General features: G+C 40.3%; 1 protein-coding gene across 1 annotated transcript in view; it reads left to right on the top strand.

Annotated features, from left to right (window-relative positions):
• LOC308411793 (interferon-induced very large GTPase 1-like) overlaps window positions 1-16,730 on the top strand; it is a gene marked incomplete at its 3' end in the record, with an annotated part of 253,476 nt that extends 236,746 nt beyond the window's left edge. Inside the window, 3 exon segments of the mRNA XM_080905819.1 lie at window positions 12,232-13,864; window positions 13,959-14,785; window positions 14,787-16,730. Coding sequence (XP_080761945.1) covers window positions 12,232-13,864; window positions 13,959-14,785; window positions 14,787-16,730 — 4,404 coding nt within the window.
• Between the last annotated feature and the right edge of the window lie 4,160 nt (window positions 16,731-20,890).

Raw genomic sequence — 20,890 nt, 5'->3', positions numbered from 1 at the left:
GGCACAGGCTGGTTAGTTATTTAATGGTTTCAGCTTAGTTTATTTGATCTAAAACTTCAGTGCACGGTTGCAGGGATCAGCTGACACAGATCGCTGGCACAGGCTGGTTAGTTATTTCGTGGTTTCAGCTTAGTTTATTTTGATCTAAGACTTCAGTGCACGTTCGCAAAGATCAGCTGACACAGATCGCTGGCACAGGCTGGTTAGTTATTTAATGGTTTCAGCTTAGTTTATCTAAAACTTCAGTGCACGGTTGCAGGGATCAGCTGGCACAGATCGCTGGCACAGGCTGGTTAGTTATTTAATGGTTTCAGCTTAGTTTATCTAAAACTTCAGTGCACGGTTGCAGGGATCAGCTGACACAGATCGCTGGCACAGGCTGGTTAGTTATTTAATGGTTTCAGCTTAGTTTATCTAAAACTTCAGTGCGCGGTTGCAGGGATCAGCTGGCACAGATCGCTGGCACAGGCTGGTTAGTTATTTAATGGTTTCAGCTTAGTTTATCTAAAACTTCAGTGCACGGTTGCAGGGATCAGCTGGCACAGATCGCTGGCACAGGCTGGTTAGTTATTTAATGGTTTCAGCTTACTTTATTTTCTGTAAAACTTCAGTGCACGGTTGCAGGGAACAGCTGACACAGACCGCTGGCACAGGCTGGTTAGTTATTTAGTGGTTTCAGCTTAGTTTATTTTATCTTAAACTTCAGTGCACGGTCGCAGGGATCAGCTGACACAGATCGCTGGTTAGTTATTTAATGGTTTCAGCTTAGTTTATTTGATCTAAAACTTCAGTGCACGGTTGCAGGGATCAGCTGACACAGATCGCTGGCACAGGCTGGTTAGTTATTTAATGGTTTCAACTTAGTTTATCTAAAACTTCAGTGCACGGTTGCAGGAATCAGCTGACACAGATCGCTGGCACAGGCTGGTTAGTTATTTAATTGTTTCAGCTTAGTTTATCTAAAACTTCAGTGCACGGTTGCAGGGATCAGCTGACACAGATCGTTGGCACAGGCTGGTTAGTTATTTAATGGTTTCAACTTAGTTTATCTAAAACTTCAGTGCACGGTTGCAGGAATCAGCTGACACAGATCGCTGGCACAGGCTGGTTAGTTATTTAATGGTTTCGGTTTGGTTTATTTTATCTAAAATTTCAGTGCACGGTTGCAGGGATCAGATGAAACAGATCGCTGGCACAGGCTGGCTAGTTATTTAATGGTTTCAGCTTAGTTTATCTAAAACTTCAGTGCACGGTTGCAGGGATCAGCTGACACAGATCCCTGGCACAGGCTGGTTAGTTATTTAATGGTTTCGGTTTGGTTTATTTTATCTAAAACTTCAGTGCACGGTTGCAGGGATCAGATGAAACAGATCGCTGGTACAGGCTGGTTAGTTATTTAATGGTATCAGCCAAGTTTATCTAAAACTTCAGTGCACGGTTGCAGGGATCAGCTGACACAGATCCCTTGCACAGGCTGGTTAGTTATTTAATGGTTTCAACTTAGTTTATTTGATCTAAAACTTCAGTGCACGGTTGCAGGGATCCGCTGACACAGATCGCTGTCACAGGCTGGTTAGTTATTTAAATGGTTTCAGCTTAGTTTATTTGATCTAAGACTTCAGTGCACGGTTGCAGGGATCCGCTGACACAGATCGCTGTCACAGGCTGGTTAGTTATTTAAATGGTTTCAGGTTAGTTTATTTGATCTAAAACTTCAGTGCACGGTTGCAGGGATCCGCTGACACAGATCGCTGTCACAGGCTGGTTAGTTATTTAAATGGTTTCAGGTTAGTTTATTTGATCTAAAACTTCAGTGCACGGTTGCAGGGATCAGCTAACACAGATCCCTGACACAGGCTGGTTAGTTATTTAATGGTTTCAACTTAGTTTATTTTCTCTAAAACTTCAGTGCACGGTTGCAGGGATCAGCTAACACAGATCCCTGACACACGCTGGTTAGTTATTTAATGGTTTCAACTTAGTTTATTTTCTCTAAAACTTCAGTGCACGGTTGCAGGGATCAGCTGACACAGATCGCTGGCACAGGCTGGTTGGTTATTTAATGGTTTCAGCTTAGTTTATTTGATCTAAAACTTCAGTGCACGGTTGCAGGGATCAGCTGACACAGATCTCTGGCACAGGCTGGTTAGTTATTTCGTGGTTTCAGCTTAGTTTATTTTGATCTAAGACTTCAGTGCACATTCGCAAAGATCAGCTGAAACAGATCGCTGGCACAGGCTGGTTAGTTATTTAATTGTTTCAGCTTAGTTTATTTTATCTAAAACTTCAGTGCACGGTTGCAGGGATCAGCTGACACAGATCCCTGGCACAGGCTGGTTAGTTATTTAATGGTTTCAACTTAGTTTATCTAAAACTTCAGTGCACGGTTGCAGGAATCAGCTGACACAGATCGCTGGCACAGGCTGGTTAGTTATTTAATGGTTTCGGTTTGGTTTATTTTATCTAAAACTTCAGTGCACGGTTGCAGGGATCCGCTGACACAGATCGCTGTCACAGGCTGGTTAGTTATTTAAATGGTTTCAGGTTAGTTTATTTGATCTAAGACTTCAGTGCACGGTTGCAGGGATCCGCTGACACAGATCGCTGTCACAGGCTGGTTAGTTATTTAAATGGTTTCAGGTTAGTTTATTTGATCTAAGACTTCAGTGCATGGTCGCAAAGATCAGCTGACACAGATCTCTGGCACAGGCTGGTTGGTTATTTAATGGTTTCAGCTTAGTTTATTTGATCTAAAACTTCAGTGCACGGTTGCAGGGATCAGCTAACACAGATCTCTGGCACAGGCTGGTTAGTTATTTAATGGTTTCAACTTAGTTTCTTTTCTCTAAAACTTCAGTGCACGGTCGCAGTGATCAGCTGACACAGATCGCTGGTTAGTTATTTAATGGTTTCAGCTTTGTTTATTTGATCTACAACTTCAGTCCACGTTCGCAGGGATCAGCTGACACAGATCTCTGGCACAGCCTGGTTGGTTATTTAATGGTTTCAGCTTAGTTTATTTTCTCTAAAACTTCAGTGCACAGTTGCAGGGATCAGCTAACACAGATCCCTGACACACGCTGGTTAGTTATTTAATGGTTTCAACTTAGTTTATTTTCTCTAAAAATTCAGTGCACGGTTGCAGGGATCAGTTGACAAAGATTCCTGGCACAGGCTGGTTAGTTATTTAATGGTTTCAACTTAGTTTATTTTATCTTAAACTTCAGTGCACGGTCGCAGGGATCCGCTGACACAGATCGCTGGTTAGTTATTTAATGGTTTCAACTTAGTTTATTTTATCTAAAACTTCAGTGCACGGTCGCAGTGATCAGCTGACACAGATCGCTGGTTAGTTATTTAATGGTTTCAGCTTTGTTTATTTGATCTAAAACTTCAGTCCACGTTCGCAGGGATCAGCTGACACAGATCGCTGGCACAGGCTGGTTGGTTATTTAATGGTTTCAGCTTAGTTTATTTGATCTAAAACTTCAGTGCACGGTTGCAGGAATCAGCTGAAACAGATCGCTGGCACAGGCTGGTTAGTTATTTAATGGTTTCAGCTTAGTTTATCTAAAACTTCAGTGCACGGTTGCAGGGATCAGCTGACACAGATCGTTGGCACAGGCTGGTTAGTTATTTAATGGTTTCAACTTAGTTTATCTAAAACTTCAGTGCACGGTTGCAGGAATCAGCTGACACAGATCGCTGGCACAGGCTGGTTAGTTATTTAATGGTTTCAGCTTAGTTTATCTAAAACTTCAGTGCACGGTTGCAGGGATCAGCTGACACAGATCCCTGGCACAGGCTGGCTAGTTATTTAATGGTTTCAGCTTAGTTTATCTAAAACTTCAGTGCACGGTTGCACGAATCAGCTGACACAGATCGCTGGCACAGGCTGGCTAGTTATTTAATGGTTTCGGTTTGGTTTATTTTATCTAAAACTTCAGTGCACGGTTGCAGGGATCAGCTGACACAGATCGCTGGCACAGGCTGGTTAGTTATTTAATGGTTTCAGCTTAGTTTATCTAAAACTTCAGTGCACGGTTGCAGGGATCAGCTGACACAGATCCCTGGCACAGGCTGGTTAGTTATTTAATGGTTTTAACTTAGTTTATTTGATCTAAAACTTCAGTGCACGATTGCAGGGATCAGCTGAAACAGATCGCTGGTACAGGCTGGTTAGTTATTTAATGGTTTCAGCTTAGTTTATCTAAAACTTCAGTGCACGGTTGCAGGGATCAGCTGACACAGATCCCTGGCACAGGCTGGTTAGTTATTTAATGGTTTTAACTTAGTTTATTTGATCTAAAACTTCAGTGCACGATTGCAGGGATCAGCTGACACAGATCGCTGGCACAGGCTGGTTAGTTATTTAATGGTTTCAGCTTAGTTTATCTAAAACTTCAGTGCACGGTTGCAGGGATCAGCTGACACAGATCCCTGGCACAGGCTGGTTAGTTATTTAATGGTTTTAACTTAGTTTATTTGATCTAAAACTTCAGTGCACGATTGCAGGGATCAGCTGAAACAGATCGCTGGTACAGGCTGGTTAGTTATTTAATGGTTTCAGCCAAGTTTATCTAAAACTTCAGTGCGCGGTTGCAGGGATCAGCTGACACAGATCCCTTGCACAGGCTGGTTAGTTATTTAATGGTTTCAACTTAGTTTATTTTATCTAAAACTTCAGTGCACGGTCGCAGGGATCAGCTGACACAGATCGCTGGCACAGCCTGGTTGGTTATTTAATGGTTTCAGCTTTGTTTATTTGATCTACAACTTCAGTCCACGTTCGCAGGGATCAGCTGACACAGATCTCTGGCACAGGCACGTTGGTTATTTAATGGTTTCAGCTTAGTTTATTTGATCTAAAACTTCAGTGCACGGTCGCAGGGATCAGCTGACAGATCGCTGGCACAGCCTGGTTGGTTATTTAATGGTTTCAGCTTAGTTTATTTGATCTAAAACTTCAGTGCACGGTTGCAGGGATCAGCTGACAGATCGCTCGCACAGGCTGGTTAGTTATTTAATGGTTTCAGGTTAGTTTATTTGATCTAAGACTTCAGTGCATGGTCGCAAAGATCAGCTGACACAGATCCCTGGCACATGCTGGTTAGTTATTTAATTGTTTCAGCTTACTTTATTTTCTCTAAAACTTCAGTGCACATTTGCAGGGATCAGCTAACACAGATCCCTGACACACGCTGGTTAGTTATTTAATAGTGTTACTGACTACTAATTGCCAAAAAGCTGAGTTCTGTCTCTCTGTGTTCACATATTCCAACTGCGCGCTAAGCACTTTTGGAAACTACCCAAAATCTACACTTCCGTTCTACCCCCTCCTAATGCGGCTTTTACTATTCACTCTGGATGCAAGAAGCTCCCTTTTATGCAAGGAATTCCAGTAAATAAAAATCAGTGTTGCAATGGGGTAGAGCTGGGCGATATAAGATTTTTTCATATCACGATATGTTTTTTTCATTTCAGGCGATAACGATATCTATCACGATATAAGCTAAATAACTATATTTGTAAGATTTAAATGTGCCGTTGCTCACAAGTAAAATGTGAAATAATCAGCAGCTTGTTTTTATTTAAATATTTATTTCCCATAATAAGTTCAACAGGGTAGATGTACTTAAGGAACATGAGACTTTTTCAGATAAATAAAGGCAAATATTGCAAACTACACAAAAGGCAGCCGCTAAAGCGTTTAAGTTTCAAAATAGAACAAACAAAACAGACTAAATTGTCAATTCCACTTAGAAACAAAATATTAATTCTAAAAATAAATCTTAGTTTGTTTTACAGAAGATCAGACAAAACTGACTAACTTTTGTCAATATCAAATAAACTGAGAACTAAAAGGAAATTCTCAATCTCTCCTTGTTGTATAGCTTAGCTTTTCAAACAGTTTTAACAGTTACTTTAGTCTGACAAAAGCCGAATGACGAATTAGCGCTTCCAGTCAGAGACTGAGGCTACGTCCACACGTACACGGGTATTTTTGAAAACGGAGATTTTCCGTTTTCGTTTTAAAAAATAATCCCGTCCACACATAAAGGGAGAAATGAAGGAAAACGCTGCTATGAACATGCCAAAGCAGCAGGTGGCGCTAGATTCCTAACCATGCAGAAATGTTGGCCAATCAGAAGTCTAGAAGCCTCGGTGGGAAAAAGTAAACAAAGCTGCGGCATAGAAGCAGAACCGAGTCGTATGTGTGGACGGACAGTAACTGTGTGTATATGTAAGCATTTAAACACTGCAGAGAGTAGAATTAACAGTAACAGTATTGTAGAAATTCATTTCACCGAAACAATAACGCGGCGCACAGTGTGACGTCAAAAAATGCGCACACCTTTGACGCTGCGTTTTCTCCGTTTTTCTAGTCCACACGTAAATGCAAAGATGGAGTTTTCAAAATATCCACCCTGGCCGGAGTTTTTAAAAATCTTCGTTTTCAGTGACCAAAAACGCTGTTTACGTGTGGACGAAAGGTGCAAACACATAGAAAAATCTGCGTTTTCAAAAATACCCGGGTACCTGTGGACGTAGCGCATGCACCAGTTTATTGTATTTCCAGACTTGCTTTCGGCACAATTTACAGTGCACGCTACTCTGTTTTTTGTCAGACTTGAAATAGCCGAAATACCTTCACACTACGGAACTTCTATGGCTCTTCCGTTCGACAATCTCTCCGGCATTGGAACCATCATCTGTTTTCTCTACTTAATTTGGATTGGCTGTTCTTTTTTTTTTTTTCTTTTTTTTTTTAAAGAGGACAAGAGTGGCGAGGTCTATCGCGATAGTTTAATTTTTCTAGCGAGAAAAAGTTATATCGCGATACATATCGTTATCATTCTATCGCCCAGCTCTACAATGGGGCAGCAACCTAAGTAGAGAAGGCCCCGCGCAACACTCCCCAGCCACCTCCTCCAGCTTGTCCAGATTATCGTCCTGGGTCTTCGACTAACGGACTGACTCTCCTTTCCAGCACCCTGGCATACTTTCCCAGGGAGGCTGAAAACCCCCTATAGTTGGAACCAATTTATGCAGAATTCCATAATTTGTATTGTGGAGATAATCCATCCACAATACGAGGTTAGTCATTAATATACTGCAACAACATTGGAATAGAGCAGCTGCAAGAGAATTCAACATTAATGATTCAATGGTACGGAAGGGGAGGAAGCAAGAAGAATGAGTTAAGTTTCACTTATCTGACTCTTTTGTTTTGCTTAATGCGCCTTATAATCCGGTGTGCCTTACTGTATGAAAACATACAGAGCCCCTCTGATGACATGGTCCAAAAAATAAATAAATTGTGGCCACAAAATACTACTTCATGCCCTCGAAATACTATTTCAAGGGCACGAAATAGGTATAACGTGCACACGAAATGCTAATTTGTGGGCACGAATTGAGTATAATGTGGCAACGAATTACGCATTTGTGGCAACGAAATAGATAACGTGCGCACATCATATTGATACAATTCCTGGACAGCTGCGTAGAGACATAAGCATAGAGTAAGCTAAACCTATACACCATGGACAGAGACAGTATGATTGAGTTTGATTTTAGGCTGGGAATGAGCTACAAATACATTTTGAAAAGCCTGGCAATGCAGGAACCATTATTACGGAGAGGCATTTAAACAGGATATTGAGAGCCCAGTTGCTGTTACGGTCTGTGTGGCAGACCGTGGGTGTGTGGGGAAGGAGGACCCAAGATGCAGGAGTAAATAGTACACAATAAATTCCCCGTGCGTCTCCTTCTCAGTGCCCGTGCTCCGTGTCTCCGTTCCCGTGAAACTTGTGCTCGTTGCTCTCCCGTTCCCGCACTCCTGCTGGAAAACCACAAAGGCAGCCGTTAACCCACAACTCAACAGCGATACTTAGCATGAACTGACTTTGCTGGAAACACTGACGGGTAGTTACTCAATGATCCAGCGTCGAGGAGCTCTGAGCCACACTGCTTTGTAGCTCCTCTGACGAGGCTTGATCAGCGCCAGGTGTGTGTGGAGATCCTTGGGTGTGACCGGTCAACTGGCAGGGCCACACCCACCAGGCCTGAAGATGCCTGTCACAACCACGCCCACAAACACACACACCTGCCAAAACACAAACATGGAGCGCAGGAAAAGCAACAGAGCAGAACACACCCATGTAATATAATAATAATAATCATCATCATCATAGTCCATACTGCTCACAGACCCAGAGTCCCTGGAACCGGGTCCGTGACAGTTGCTTTACAGACGTAAGTATGACCTGGACGTCGGGATAGATTTTATTGTCAACCAACTGCAAGGGCCTGGGAAGGATCACGGTTATTGGTCAAGTGTTTTGTGCCCACAAATTAGCATTTCGTGTGCATGTTATACCTATTTTGTGCCCTTGAAATAGTATTTCGTGGGCACAAATAAGTATTTCGTGCCCACGAAGTAGTATTTTGTGGCCACAATTTATTTATTTTCTGGACCATGTCATCAGAGGGGCTCCGTGAAAACAGACCTGTTCATCGACAGTGCGCCTTATAATCCGGTCCGAAAAATACGGTAATTAAACAAAACTCGAAAGGAACTCATTACAGCATAAATTCCACCTGAAATCCTGGAAATACATGATCACTTATCTCTCTTAAGAAAGGCCATTGGACATTTTCATTTTGATGGGCTACTGTCAAGACAAAGAAATATCTCCTTTGCTATATATGTGCTATATGTAACTTTTTTCTTCTTTTTTTTTTCTTTTTTTTGTTGCTCCTCACTCATCAGCACTAATGCTTAAACACCAAACCTTTAATCACCCAAACACTGATACATGTCAAGGCATCCACAGTCACACATCCATCAAAACCATAAATTCATTATTACCCTTTCTCAACAGATTTTCACCAAATGCTACCAATGCACAATTTGTTGGGATAAAAAGTCACCGTTGGCTTCCTTCTCAGGTCTGACAAAAACAGTCTAACATCCAACTGTTGCTTACAGAAGAGAGTTCCTAGTCTTTAAACATAAAATACGACCACTGACTACTGACTGACCCTGCCCTGCAGAGCTACTCTCTGGTCTCAACTGTCTGCTGTGTTAGGGTGGTCTTCTAGATATTCATTATGCCTTTTCCTGTGTTTTGTTTTTAAATTAATTAATTAAGGAATTTAATCTGGCACATTTATTTATCCCGCGACAAGAATTGGACAAACTCTCTTTTTGCCTTATACAGAGGTCCCTCGCTATAACGCGGTTCACTTTTCGCGGCCTCGCTGTTTCACAGATTTTTTTGTGCAGTTTTGCATGCTGTTTTTTTTTTTTTCTTTTTTACAGCGCATTGTGTTCTGCGTCCTGATCAGCTGTAGACCATTGTCAAACAATCTCCTCCGTGCCGTGTCTCCTGTACAGTACAGAATGCATTCCACTTGTCAAATTTACATAAATCTTTGATTGCTAGCAGTGTGACTCTGAAGTGCTGCACTGTATGTTTGCAAGTTTTCTCCCCAACAAACACAACAATGTCAGCGAAACGTTTTGCACCGTCAAAGGCAGCTGCGGTAGCACCCAAAAGGCAGAGGAAGATGCTAACCATCGCACAAAAAGTTGGACTTCTGGACTACTACTTCCGTAGCATTTATTCATTAATGTTGAATTCACTGGCTATTCCCATGTTCTGGACATGAAAACAGGCTTTGATCTTTGGTTTCATTCTATAATACTGGACTTATTTTGTTTTATATTTACAACATACAGATTTTTATTGCTTTATCGTGTTTGTTTTTAATGCTACATAGTGAAGAGTATTTATATCATTTTAAGCTTCTTATTTGTAAATTCTGAACAGGATTAGTAAGACATGGAGGACCAAGAAAAACCCTTGCAAATAACTATCCAACTGATGAGAATATTGGAGGATTTGTCACATGAGGAGTTTGAAAAGTTCAAATGGATCCTGCAGCAGGATGAAGTCTATCCAATCCGAAAGAGACATTTGGAAAAAGCAACCATAATGGACACAGTGGATAAGATGAAGGAGATGTACAATGAAGGCTTAGTGAAGAAAACAATTGAGGTTTTGAAAGTGATGGAAAGGAATGACCTGCTGCAGAATTTAGAAAACTTGGCATCAAAAGGTAAGAAGAGAGAAAATAAACACACTAAACTGACGTACATGTGTAATTAATGTTCAGTTTGCTTGAAGACTTACTTGTGGTTCCTAAAGTTTCCAAAAGTAAAATGCAACACAGAGCTTTCAGTTTTCCATCCCCAATATCACATGATTAATCTATCATGTCAAAATTATCTTTAATCATCTGCACATCCAGTGCCATGCTTGAGTGTAATATATGTAAAAAATATTGTGGTTTACTACAGTTATGTCAGGGTTATTTGTAAGCTTTGTTTTTTCATTTATAAAACTTAATATTTCTTGAAGCAGGGTTGACACAGTCACACTGTAGAACATTTTTGGGGTTTGGCATCAAGTTTTAAACATTTTATAATGAAAATAGGTTTTATAACAATAGACCCATGTAAAACAGAAAATGTCTCACCATTTACAGTAGTTCAACTGATGCTACTAACTGAATAAAATTTTATCTTTTAAGACTATAAAACTGCCATGTCATGTCAACAACCAGAGTACAAAATGAAGAAAAGCAGCTCACTTGCAATCATACCAAAAAGTAAGTACATCCCATCTAGTGGTAACAGGAAGTGTCACGTCTTGTACTTTGTTGTGCTCCTCCTCACAGGTTTACAATATTCACCCAAAATGCAGTCTGAATACACTTAAGACTTTAGTGTGAAAATTCTAAGTTTTAATTTAACAGTCACAGTCATGAAACGTGGCACGCTCCTCGGAGGCCATAAACACTTTCATTTTTTTTTAATCATGCCTGTGGTTTGGGCAAATTGGCTCTATAGCACCACCTACAATATTTCAGTGAAGCAAGGTCTGAGTTCAATCTAAAGGTCTTGGCAAGGCTTTTGACTTTTCATTAAAAGTAGTACATCACAGTTCATTCACCACAAAACAACACTTTAAAAAATATATCAAATTTGAACTGGCCACTCTGTTCTAAATGTCTCAAATTTGACAATGTAGGGTCCTTTAGTTCAGTTGATGTTTGTTACTTTTAGGTTTGTGCACAGTCATATTGACTTGCAGATTCTGAACCATTAAATTAATTACTTTGAAATATTGGCTTTTTGTCATATCTCATTTAACTGAACAGCTCTTGTCATGATGTTGATTACTAGAGTAGCAGAATATAAATAATATGCTGTATGCTGGTACTACAGCAACACAACACAATGAATGATCACATTAAAATTGCCAGGAATTCCACCACTTAACTTCTGATAAGTTTAATCCATTAACTGTAAACCAATGTAGCTGACAGCCCTAGGAAGCTGGTTAAAAATATCAACAGGGTAAAACAATCACTGACACAAGCTGTGGCCAACATTATATTGTTAACACTTTTTGTTCACCACAAAAAATTTTATTTATTTTTTTTCATTCTGTGTTGTTATGCTCTGATTTCTTCAGTATATTTAGCATACTTAAAAAAACAAACAATGAAAGACCAATTAAATTGAGTAGATATGTACAAATGTTTGAGCAGAACTATAACATTTTCCATGATGTAGTAATCTGTTCCTCTGTTAATCTCTTAAACCATTGCCGATCTACAGGTACCCTCAATATGGATGAGACTGAATACAAGGATAAGGTTTGAAACGCTCATTTATTTTGTAAAATTCACAAGGTAAAATGTCATTGTTCTCTCCAACAGTAAATACAAAAATTGATTTATTTGCAGGAGTCATTTGAGTTTTCTGAAGAAATCTGCACAAGGAAACAACATAAGAGAGAATCTAAAGAGCTTGGAAAGAAATGCATCTGCTGTTCTTTTGATTTCTTGAAAACGTTTCACCTCTCATCCAAGAGAAAGAAACATAAAAGAGAAGCTAAAATACTACTCAGAAGACTTCACCTTAAAGACAAATTTCAACAGAAGATGTCACCAGCAGACTTCCTTGAAATAGGTCCCCCTGTGAAACAGAGCTATGACACATTCGAGGAAGATTTAGCTCATACTTTTCTTCAGAGGATGATGATCTTAGACTACAGAGCCAGATATATTCTTGTAAGACAAGACAATCCTGATATGAGCGGTTCACAGTCTGTTTCAGTGTCTGACTTCCAATCAGTGATGAAATCAAAACAGTCACATGTGCATCCAATGGATGTTCAGATGGCAGTATTTCACTGCTCAGACAGTTTTCTGAAGCAGAACCTGGTTACAAAGCTATCCCAGTGTCAGTACGCCTTACTTTTGCTTGTCCCTGACCCAGTCACAATGGATATTGAATGTCCTTTGTGGACACTCAGGCAGATAACAAAAACATGGAAGAAAACTCACATCAAGGATAATTCAGATGCTATCACCATGAAGACAATGCCCATCTGCAAAGCTGAGACACCCATGGTGTTTTTCTTTCGCCTGGGTTCACTTCCAGTGTCAAAATCTCAGCTCATGAACACTTTGATCAATGACCGTCACAGCACCTTCTTCCACAGGAACTGTCCAGGTAGCACCAAATCTCGCCTGCTGATGGATGGTGTGGCAGAGATTGCCTGGTACTACCCTGCTGGAAAACCCAATGACTCCTTCACAGACTGCACTGCCTTTTGTAATCTTCATGGTGATGCTCTGTCATTTGAAAAACAGCGCGAGATACTGACAGAAAAATCTTCAGTCACTGTTATTCTTGTGCCGACTCTGGAAAAAGGCCAGAAAAGTACCACAGTAATCCAAGACGTTTTCAAGTCACCAAATCCTTTGATTATTCTCATTGCTGATAATGATTGTGGTGCAGTTCAAGTGAAAGATGGAAAATACAAAATGGGTGTGAAAGACAGAAGTCAGTCAGATGTTTCTGAAGGATTGAAAGGAATTATCAGAGAGATTTTATCTGGACCTCATAGATCCTTCCAGCTTGAAATCATGGCCAAGGTCCCTGGAGTCAGAGTGGATGAAGATGATGAAGTCTGTCAAAAAGGGAAGTCTGCTGCAATGAAAACAGTTAATATGCTTCAAAAGGAGGAAAATTCAAAGATCAAAGATACATTTCTCCCTTGTCAAGGCGATCTGTGGCATGAGTGGTGCAGAATAAATAAAGAGCTGTATAACCTTAAAGGAAACACTGAGCAGGAAAAAAGTCAGAAACAACAGCAGCTGATGCAAATAAGACAAAATCAGTGCAAAGCTTCATGTAGTGAACTGATGAAGTCATTCACAGAAAGCCTCTTGTCTTTACCATCAAAACAGAAGGAGTACTTCCTGAAATGGACTCAGATCTTAATAGATGCCCTAACCAGTCATGAGATATCTTCAATTATCCAAAGCTATGATGAAAAGTGGACTGAGCTCTTGACTCTGAAGAGGAAACACAACAAATCTGATCTGTTAACAAGCAAACAAACAGAGCTTGAACAAATCTCCAAAACATTGCAGTCTGCAATGTTTGGCCTGGAGCACATCTTCAGAGAAATGGGACAGACCTATGAAGCCCATAGAGCAGTACAAACAGCGAGTAGTCACACTGAGTGGGTTAAATATCCTGAACTGGCTGCAGATCTGATGATTTCAGGACACCCAGTGGAGCTGATGGATGGTGATGCAGGTCATGTGCCTCTAACATGGATCTCTAGTCTTTTAGATGAAGTCATCAAGAAACTAGGCGACCAGAGAGTTTTTGTGTTGTCAGTTTTGGGCGTACAAAGCAGTGGAAAGTCAACAATGCTGAATGCCATGTTTGGATTGAAGTTTGCAGTGAGTGCAGGCAGGTGCACCAAAGGTCAAAGTCAAAGTCAAAGTCAACTTTATTTGTCGATTCTGCCACATGTACAGGACATACAGAGAATAGAAATTGCGTTACTCTCAATCCCTAGGTGCCTTCATGCAGCTGGTCAAAGTGTCAGAGGAAATCAAGAAAGACTTCCAGTTTGAATATGTTCTAGTGGTGGACACTGAAGGACTGCGGGCTCTTGAGCTGGAAAGTAATGATACTCTTCATCACGACAATGAATTAGCAACATTTACCGTTGGTCTGGGAAACATGACACTGATCAACATCTTTGGTGAGAATCCAGCTGACATGCAGGATGTCCTGCAGATTGTTGTTCAGGCTTTCATGAGGATGAAGAAAGTTAAACTTTCTCCCAGTTGTGTGTTTGTTCACCAGAATGTGACAGATATCGCAGCTGCTGAGAAAAACATGGATGGGAAAAGACGCCTACAAGAAAAACTGGACCTGATGGCTCAGCTAGCTGCTAAAGAGGAAGTGTGTGATGCTGAGTGCTTCAGTGACGTCATTGCCTTTGATGTACAAACAGATGTGAAATACTTTGCTCAGTTATGGGAGGGAAGTCCACCGATGGCTCCTCCAAATCCAGGCTACAGTGAGAGCATCCAAGAGCTGAAGAACATCATCATGTCTAAGGCCAAACAGTCTGCTGGGATCACTCTCTCACATTTCAAAATCAAAATTCATGACTTGTGGAATGCCCTGATGAACGAATACTTTGTTTTCAGCTTCAAAAACTCACTAGAAATTGCAATTTACAGAAAACTTGAGGTTGAATATGGGAACTGGACCTGGGTCCTGAGGAGCAACATGCTGACTATTGAAAACCAGCTTCACACCAGAATTGAAAATAGGGGACCTGACAAGATTGAGCGTAGTTATATTTTTAAAGAAATGAGCAAAACATCTGAAAAAAATCAAAAAAGATATGTTAAAGTACTTTGAGGATGACAGAGACAAAGAAATGTTGGTTCAGTGGAGAGGCCGATTTGAAAATAAAATAAAGGAGTTCCAAGAGGAACTGGTGATTGGAACAGAAAGAAAACTGGATGAAGTTATTCAGCAGAAGAAAGCGTGTAAAAAGCTGGATGATAAGAAGACAGACTTCGAGGACAAGTTGCTACAAAAGAGCAAAGAGCTCGCTCATCAGTTAAAAGACAAAGCAAAAGATGAAGAGAAACTTAAAAAACAGTTTGATGGTGTTTGGAGTGACTTGGTGAGAGAATTAACTACAAATATGCAACCCATTAAGGACATCAATTTTGAAGATGACCTGGCAAATATCCTTCATATTCTTGGTTTCGAATGGAATCTCATATTTGAATGCAAAAAGAATGGCAGATACAAAACAATATCCCAGGTTGCTGATTACACTGAATATGTAGTCCTTCGCAAGCACCAAAACACAAGAGAACAGGGGTTTGCCAGCCAAATGTATGAAAAACTAAAATGTCAGTTTAAAATATTTCTTGAGCATGGGGACCAGGAACTGATTACATCACTAATAACCAATGTTGAAAACCAGTCTATTCATAAAATTATGACAAAACCTGTAGCAACAAGAGGCTACAGTCCAACTTACTTACAAGAAGTGGCCCAAAATGTTCAGCGGACAGTGACAGAGTTTGAAGAAAACATGAAGTATGCTTTCAAGAAGGAGTTCACAGTTGATCTCCTACTATATGTATTTGACAGGGCAGCGACTTGGCTTTCAGAGTCTCACAAAAAATTCACTGTGAAAAATGATGCACACACTTACTTGGAAAGCAAGAAAACACAATACTACAACATTTTTAGAAGCTTCTGCAAAGGAAACTCAGCTGCTGTTGTGTTTGGAGAAATGATCTGTGAAAAACTGAAGGTTTCCATTGTTGAAGCAGTCTGTAACAAGACTGCCATTGATCTCGCTGGAGAGATGAGGTGCAATCTCCCAGCATTCAGTGGGAACCGACTGAACTTAGAGAAACATTTGTTGAAGTCACTTGCAGAGAACGAGGACTTTGATGCTTTCATCACCTACATCCAAAGTCCAAGGAAGCAAGTAGAAGCTTTTATCAGTGAGAGAGTAAACATGTACATGTTCAGAGAATACAAAGAAAAAGCTCAAAATATACTCGGGAAAAATGTGGATGGGATGCACAAGTTTGTCTGTCAAGCTTTGATTGAAGCAACAAATAAAGTCAAAACACAAAGAGGAGACACAGACATGTGGGCAAAGGTGTTTTTCAGTTTCCTTAAAGATGAACTGACTCTTGAATCTGTCTATTGTCAAAACTTCAGGGACATAAACAATTTAGAATTTCTTAAAGAAGAGATTGAGAAAGGTCTTGTGTCAATAAAAAAGGAGATGAGTAAGTTTAACTTGGATAAGATGGAGGAATTCAGATGGAACCCTGCTAAAATCCTCATCGATCAGCTGTGTAACTGTTGCTGGGAAACCTGCCCGTTTTGTGGAGCTGTTTGTACCAACACTATTAATTACCACAGTCCTGAAGATCACAGTGCCCCCTTTCATCGATCTTTAGCAATCAATGGTACGAGCTACAGAAACAATGAGATAATGGATATTGAGTTCTGCACAACAGTGGTTGGAAGTGATAAAAGTTTTTACCCTAATGAAGAGTCGGATGATAGGGTTCCCTATAAAATGTACAGAACAGCCGGCAAACCATATGAAAACTGGAGAATTACCCCTGATGAGTCCAAGTTGAAGTACTGGAAATGGTTTGTGTGCCGATTTCAGGAGGAACTGGAAAAGTACTATGGTGTAAAATTCAAAGGGGATGTTGAGATTCCCAGTGAGTGGAAAACACACACTAAAGAAGATGCTATTAAAAGTCTGGGTGAAATGTGGTGAATAAGTCACCACAGTTTTGACGCTGCTGAAAATCATAACAGCATTTTTCATTTGATTATTCACAAATTAAACTGTGTAATCATTACATGATTCATCAGTGATAAAACCAGTACACAGAAATCTGCTTAATTAAAATAAATACTCACACAGGAACAATATTAATTTTAAAATGTAATCGGGGGAAAAAGGTTTTGTTTGTTTTGTTTTTTTTTAATTATGTGTTAATGTCATCATTAAATCAGTCTGTCATCACCACAGCTAGTTTTTGAGAATTTCTGGACAAAAAAGTTTTCATGAAGGAGAAATAGAAAACAGTATTTTGTTAGTTTTTTTGTTTTGTTTTGGGGTTGTTGTTTTTTTGCTGATGTATTTATCAAAACAAAAGAAATATGATTTGTATTCTTGTGTTTTAATGTCTGCATTTTAAGTTGAAACATGATAAGGAATATACCACACAGCAACTAAGGGATTTATGTTTATAATGTATTTTAATTATTGTCTTCATGTTAACATTTTGATAATGGGTTAATAGATTATAAACTGATATTTAAAGTTGATGCAATCTTTTATAAAACAACAGTACAGACTGATTACTGCAGTCTGATTGTGAGAGTTTCATTATGGAGAGAGCACTTGCAACATCATGTCAGGGGACACAGACGAAACAATGAACCAAAAGGCTGCTTTAGCATCAGATAGAAGATAAGGACTCAGAGCATACAGATGTCACCTTGTTGATACAGGGGAGAAAATTTGCTATTGTGAGTCAGAGTGTGATGGATGCATGCAACCACACAACTGAGATACTTAGGTAATATTCATTTGGTCTTTTGTCTTATGTTTACGTTATGCTCTAAAGCTTCTGTGATCATAAGTTAACTAATTTGATATTTTGAGTTTACCTGTAATGCATGACAGCACTAAGCTATAGCCCAAATGGTGGCATAGACTTTGCTTTGCATTGTTTGTTATTTTATATAGGTATGTTATATTGATTATATTTCTGCTCTTTCTGAGTTACCTTACCTCCGCTCCAGTCCTTCCTGGTTTGGCTGAAAGAGGAGGCTGAGGGTGGAGCTGGTTTAAATGCAGAAGCCAATAAAGTGGACTGGACCATCTATTGTGATCATGCAGGGGGAATGGGGTTCTTCTTGAATGATGATTAGCTGTTATCTCTATAGTTTTCACCTTTGGTGTATATAATGGTTTATTCATTTGCTATATAACTGGAGCTGTTTCTCATTTGGGCAGGTCAGTTTGTTGAGTTATGTTTTTGTTAAGTGACTTTTGAGTAGTGTTCTGTTAAGTTAACCTCTTTTATGGGCCCACTTGGTTCTTAAAAACTTTATTTTTTGTTATTTTGAATTTTTGTAATCATCTTGTCTTTTTTGGGGGTATAATAAAACCCTTTTTTTTTTTTAAGATTACATTTGTGCCTGTGTGTTCCTGGCTGCTTGGATCATGACACAGAGACATGATGGAGAGACAGAACATTGGTACAAGGAGACATCACACAACCTGCCTTGGCTCAGGTGGCAGAAATTGTGGCTCTCACCAAAGCACAACCAACTTTCAAGAGGAAAAAGAGTAAATCATCTATACAGACTCAGCAATTCATGTCAATGGACCACAATAGAGATGGAGTTTGTTTGTTTTTTGCAGCCAATACTCCAGTCAAATAAGGAAAACAATTGGAAGAACTGATAAAAGCTACCCAGGGAAGGGGCAGTGATGAAATACAAGGACATCAAAGGAACCAAACATGGTTGGCAAGAGGAAAGGAGGCAGCAGACCTGGCTGCAAGAGAGGAAAGAAGGATATCAAGTACAAATGATCGCTCAGAAGAATCACTACCATCATTGACAGAAGATGACATCAAAACAAAAAGACGCAGGAGCCTACAAGATCAATGAATGGATGGTGTTCTGTTTTCAATATGTTCATATGCTAATGAGACAAATAAGTGTAAAGTGTATTTCTATTGTTAGGAGCAACACAGAATAGTTGACTCTGGAAAGCACAGGATGGGAGGTCAAGTTTCCCCAGCAAAGTCTTTGTCAACTATTGTTAAAACAAGCTCACGTTCCTTCTCATTAGAGCAGAAAACCGACTCACAAGAACATAGAAGGCCTGTAAGTGGCACCCACACATGGCAGATATGGTGGGAAACTATGTGATGGGAATCCAACACCTGCAGTGAACACAACCACCAGTTTTTATGCCAAAGGAGGGTAACTACAGATGTCTGACGTTGAGGAATCTTACCAAAGTGCATGGGTGGGACCCCTGACAGGGGTAACAACACCATAAATGTCACTCATGGTCAAATTCCTCAAAATTTTTGACACCAAGGGCAAATTTGTTAGAAACCGTTAAATTTTCTGCCCAGTACGTGGTCGGGTACTTGCACAATTGTCCAGTTGGGACTGCCAGTAATAGTTATGAGACATGATCAATAGTACAGCAGAAAATTGTTATAGACAGTCCGCATTAGACAATTTTAATCTTGCACAAAGTTCTCCTACATATATCGATGCAAAAGGAATACAGAGCAGAGTTCCAGATAAATATAATAATATTTAACAATAATACAATAACAAACCCCATAGCTTAATGGGGGTTTGAATCTATCTTTGAATAACACCAATAAGAATGTTGACTGTATTAATTCACTACAATGTGCAGAGATTGACTAACTTGACCAGGAAATGCAATAGCGGGTACAGTACTGTTGACATTAAAGTCACTTGTCACAGTCCAGAATAGGATGGCATTGGATATGCTCTTTGTTTGAAAAAGGATTGGTGTGTTCAATATGTGCGTTGGCTTGTTGTATGTATATTCCAAATGATACAGCACTGGATGCGTCAGTTACCAGTAGTGGTGTGCGATACTGCATATTTTGGTATCGATCCGATACCAAGTAAATACAGGCCAGTATCGCCGATACCAATACCGTGTAACAGCAGTCTGGCGAGGAAGGAGCGGCTAGCAGGTTTCTGCGGGCATGTGGTGTGGAGGTTAGCCGGATAACTCGAAGCCAGTCAGTTAAATTAAACAACAGACCTTTATTCCTTTGTCAGCAACATAAGACCATACAAGCCAGGTCTCCACGGCTCTTCACTGTCCGTACATACAGTGGGGCAAAAAAGTATTTAGTCAGCCACCGATTGTGCAATCTCCCCCACTTAAAATGATGACAGAGGTCAGTAATTTGCACCAGAGGTACACTTCAACTGTGAGAGACAGAATGTGAAAAAAAAAATCCATGAATCCACATGGTAGGATTTGTAAAGAATTTATTCGTCAATCAGGGTGGAAAATAAGTATTTGGTCAATAACAAAAATACAACTCAATACTTTGTAACATAACCTTTGTTGGCAATAACAGAGGTCAAACGTTTACTATAGGTCTTTACCAGGTTTGCACACACAGTAGCTGGTATTTTGGCCCATTCCTCCATGCAGATCTTCTCGAGAGCAGTGATGTTTTGGGGCTGTCGCCGAGCAACACGGACTTTCAACTCCCGCCACAGATTTTCTATGGGGTTGAGGTCTGGAGACTGGCTAGGCCACTCCAGGACTTTCAAATGCTTCTTACAGAGCCACTCCTTTGTTGCCCGGGCGGTGTGTTTTGGATCATTGTCATGTTGGAAGACCCAGCCTCGTTTCATCTTCAAAGTTCTCACTGATGGAAGGAGGTTTTGGCTCACAATCTCACGATACATGGCCCCATTCATTCTGTCCTTAACACGGATCAGTCGTCCTGTCCCCTTGGCAGAAAAACAGCCCCATAGCATGATGTTTCCACCCCCATGCTTCACAGTAGGTATGGTGTTCTTGGGATGCAACTCAGTATTCTTCTTCCTCCAAACACGACGAGTTGAGTTTATACCAAAAAGTTCTACTTTGGTTTCATCTGACGTCATGACATTCTCCCAATCCTCTGCTGTATCATCCATGTGCTCTCTGGCAAACTTCAGACGGGCCTGGACATGCACTGGCTTCAGCAGCGGAACACGTCTGGCACTGCGGGATTTGATTCCCTGCCGTTGTAGTGTGTTACTGATGGTGACCTTTGTTACTTTGGTCCCAGCTCTCTGCAGGTCATTCACCAGGTCCCCCCGTGTGGTTCTGGGATCTTTGCTCACCGTACTCAT

This window comes from Rhamphochromis sp. 'chilingali' (assembly GCF_963969265.1).
Source record: "Rhamphochromis sp. 'chilingali' genome assembly, chromosome: 15".
Classification (NCBI taxonomy): Eukaryota; Metazoa; Chordata; class Actinopteri; order Cichliformes; family Cichlidae; genus Rhamphochromis; species Rhamphochromis sp. 'chilingali'.
Note: the sequence above shows the minus strand (reverse complement) of the source record. Positions and strands in the feature narration are given on the sequence as shown.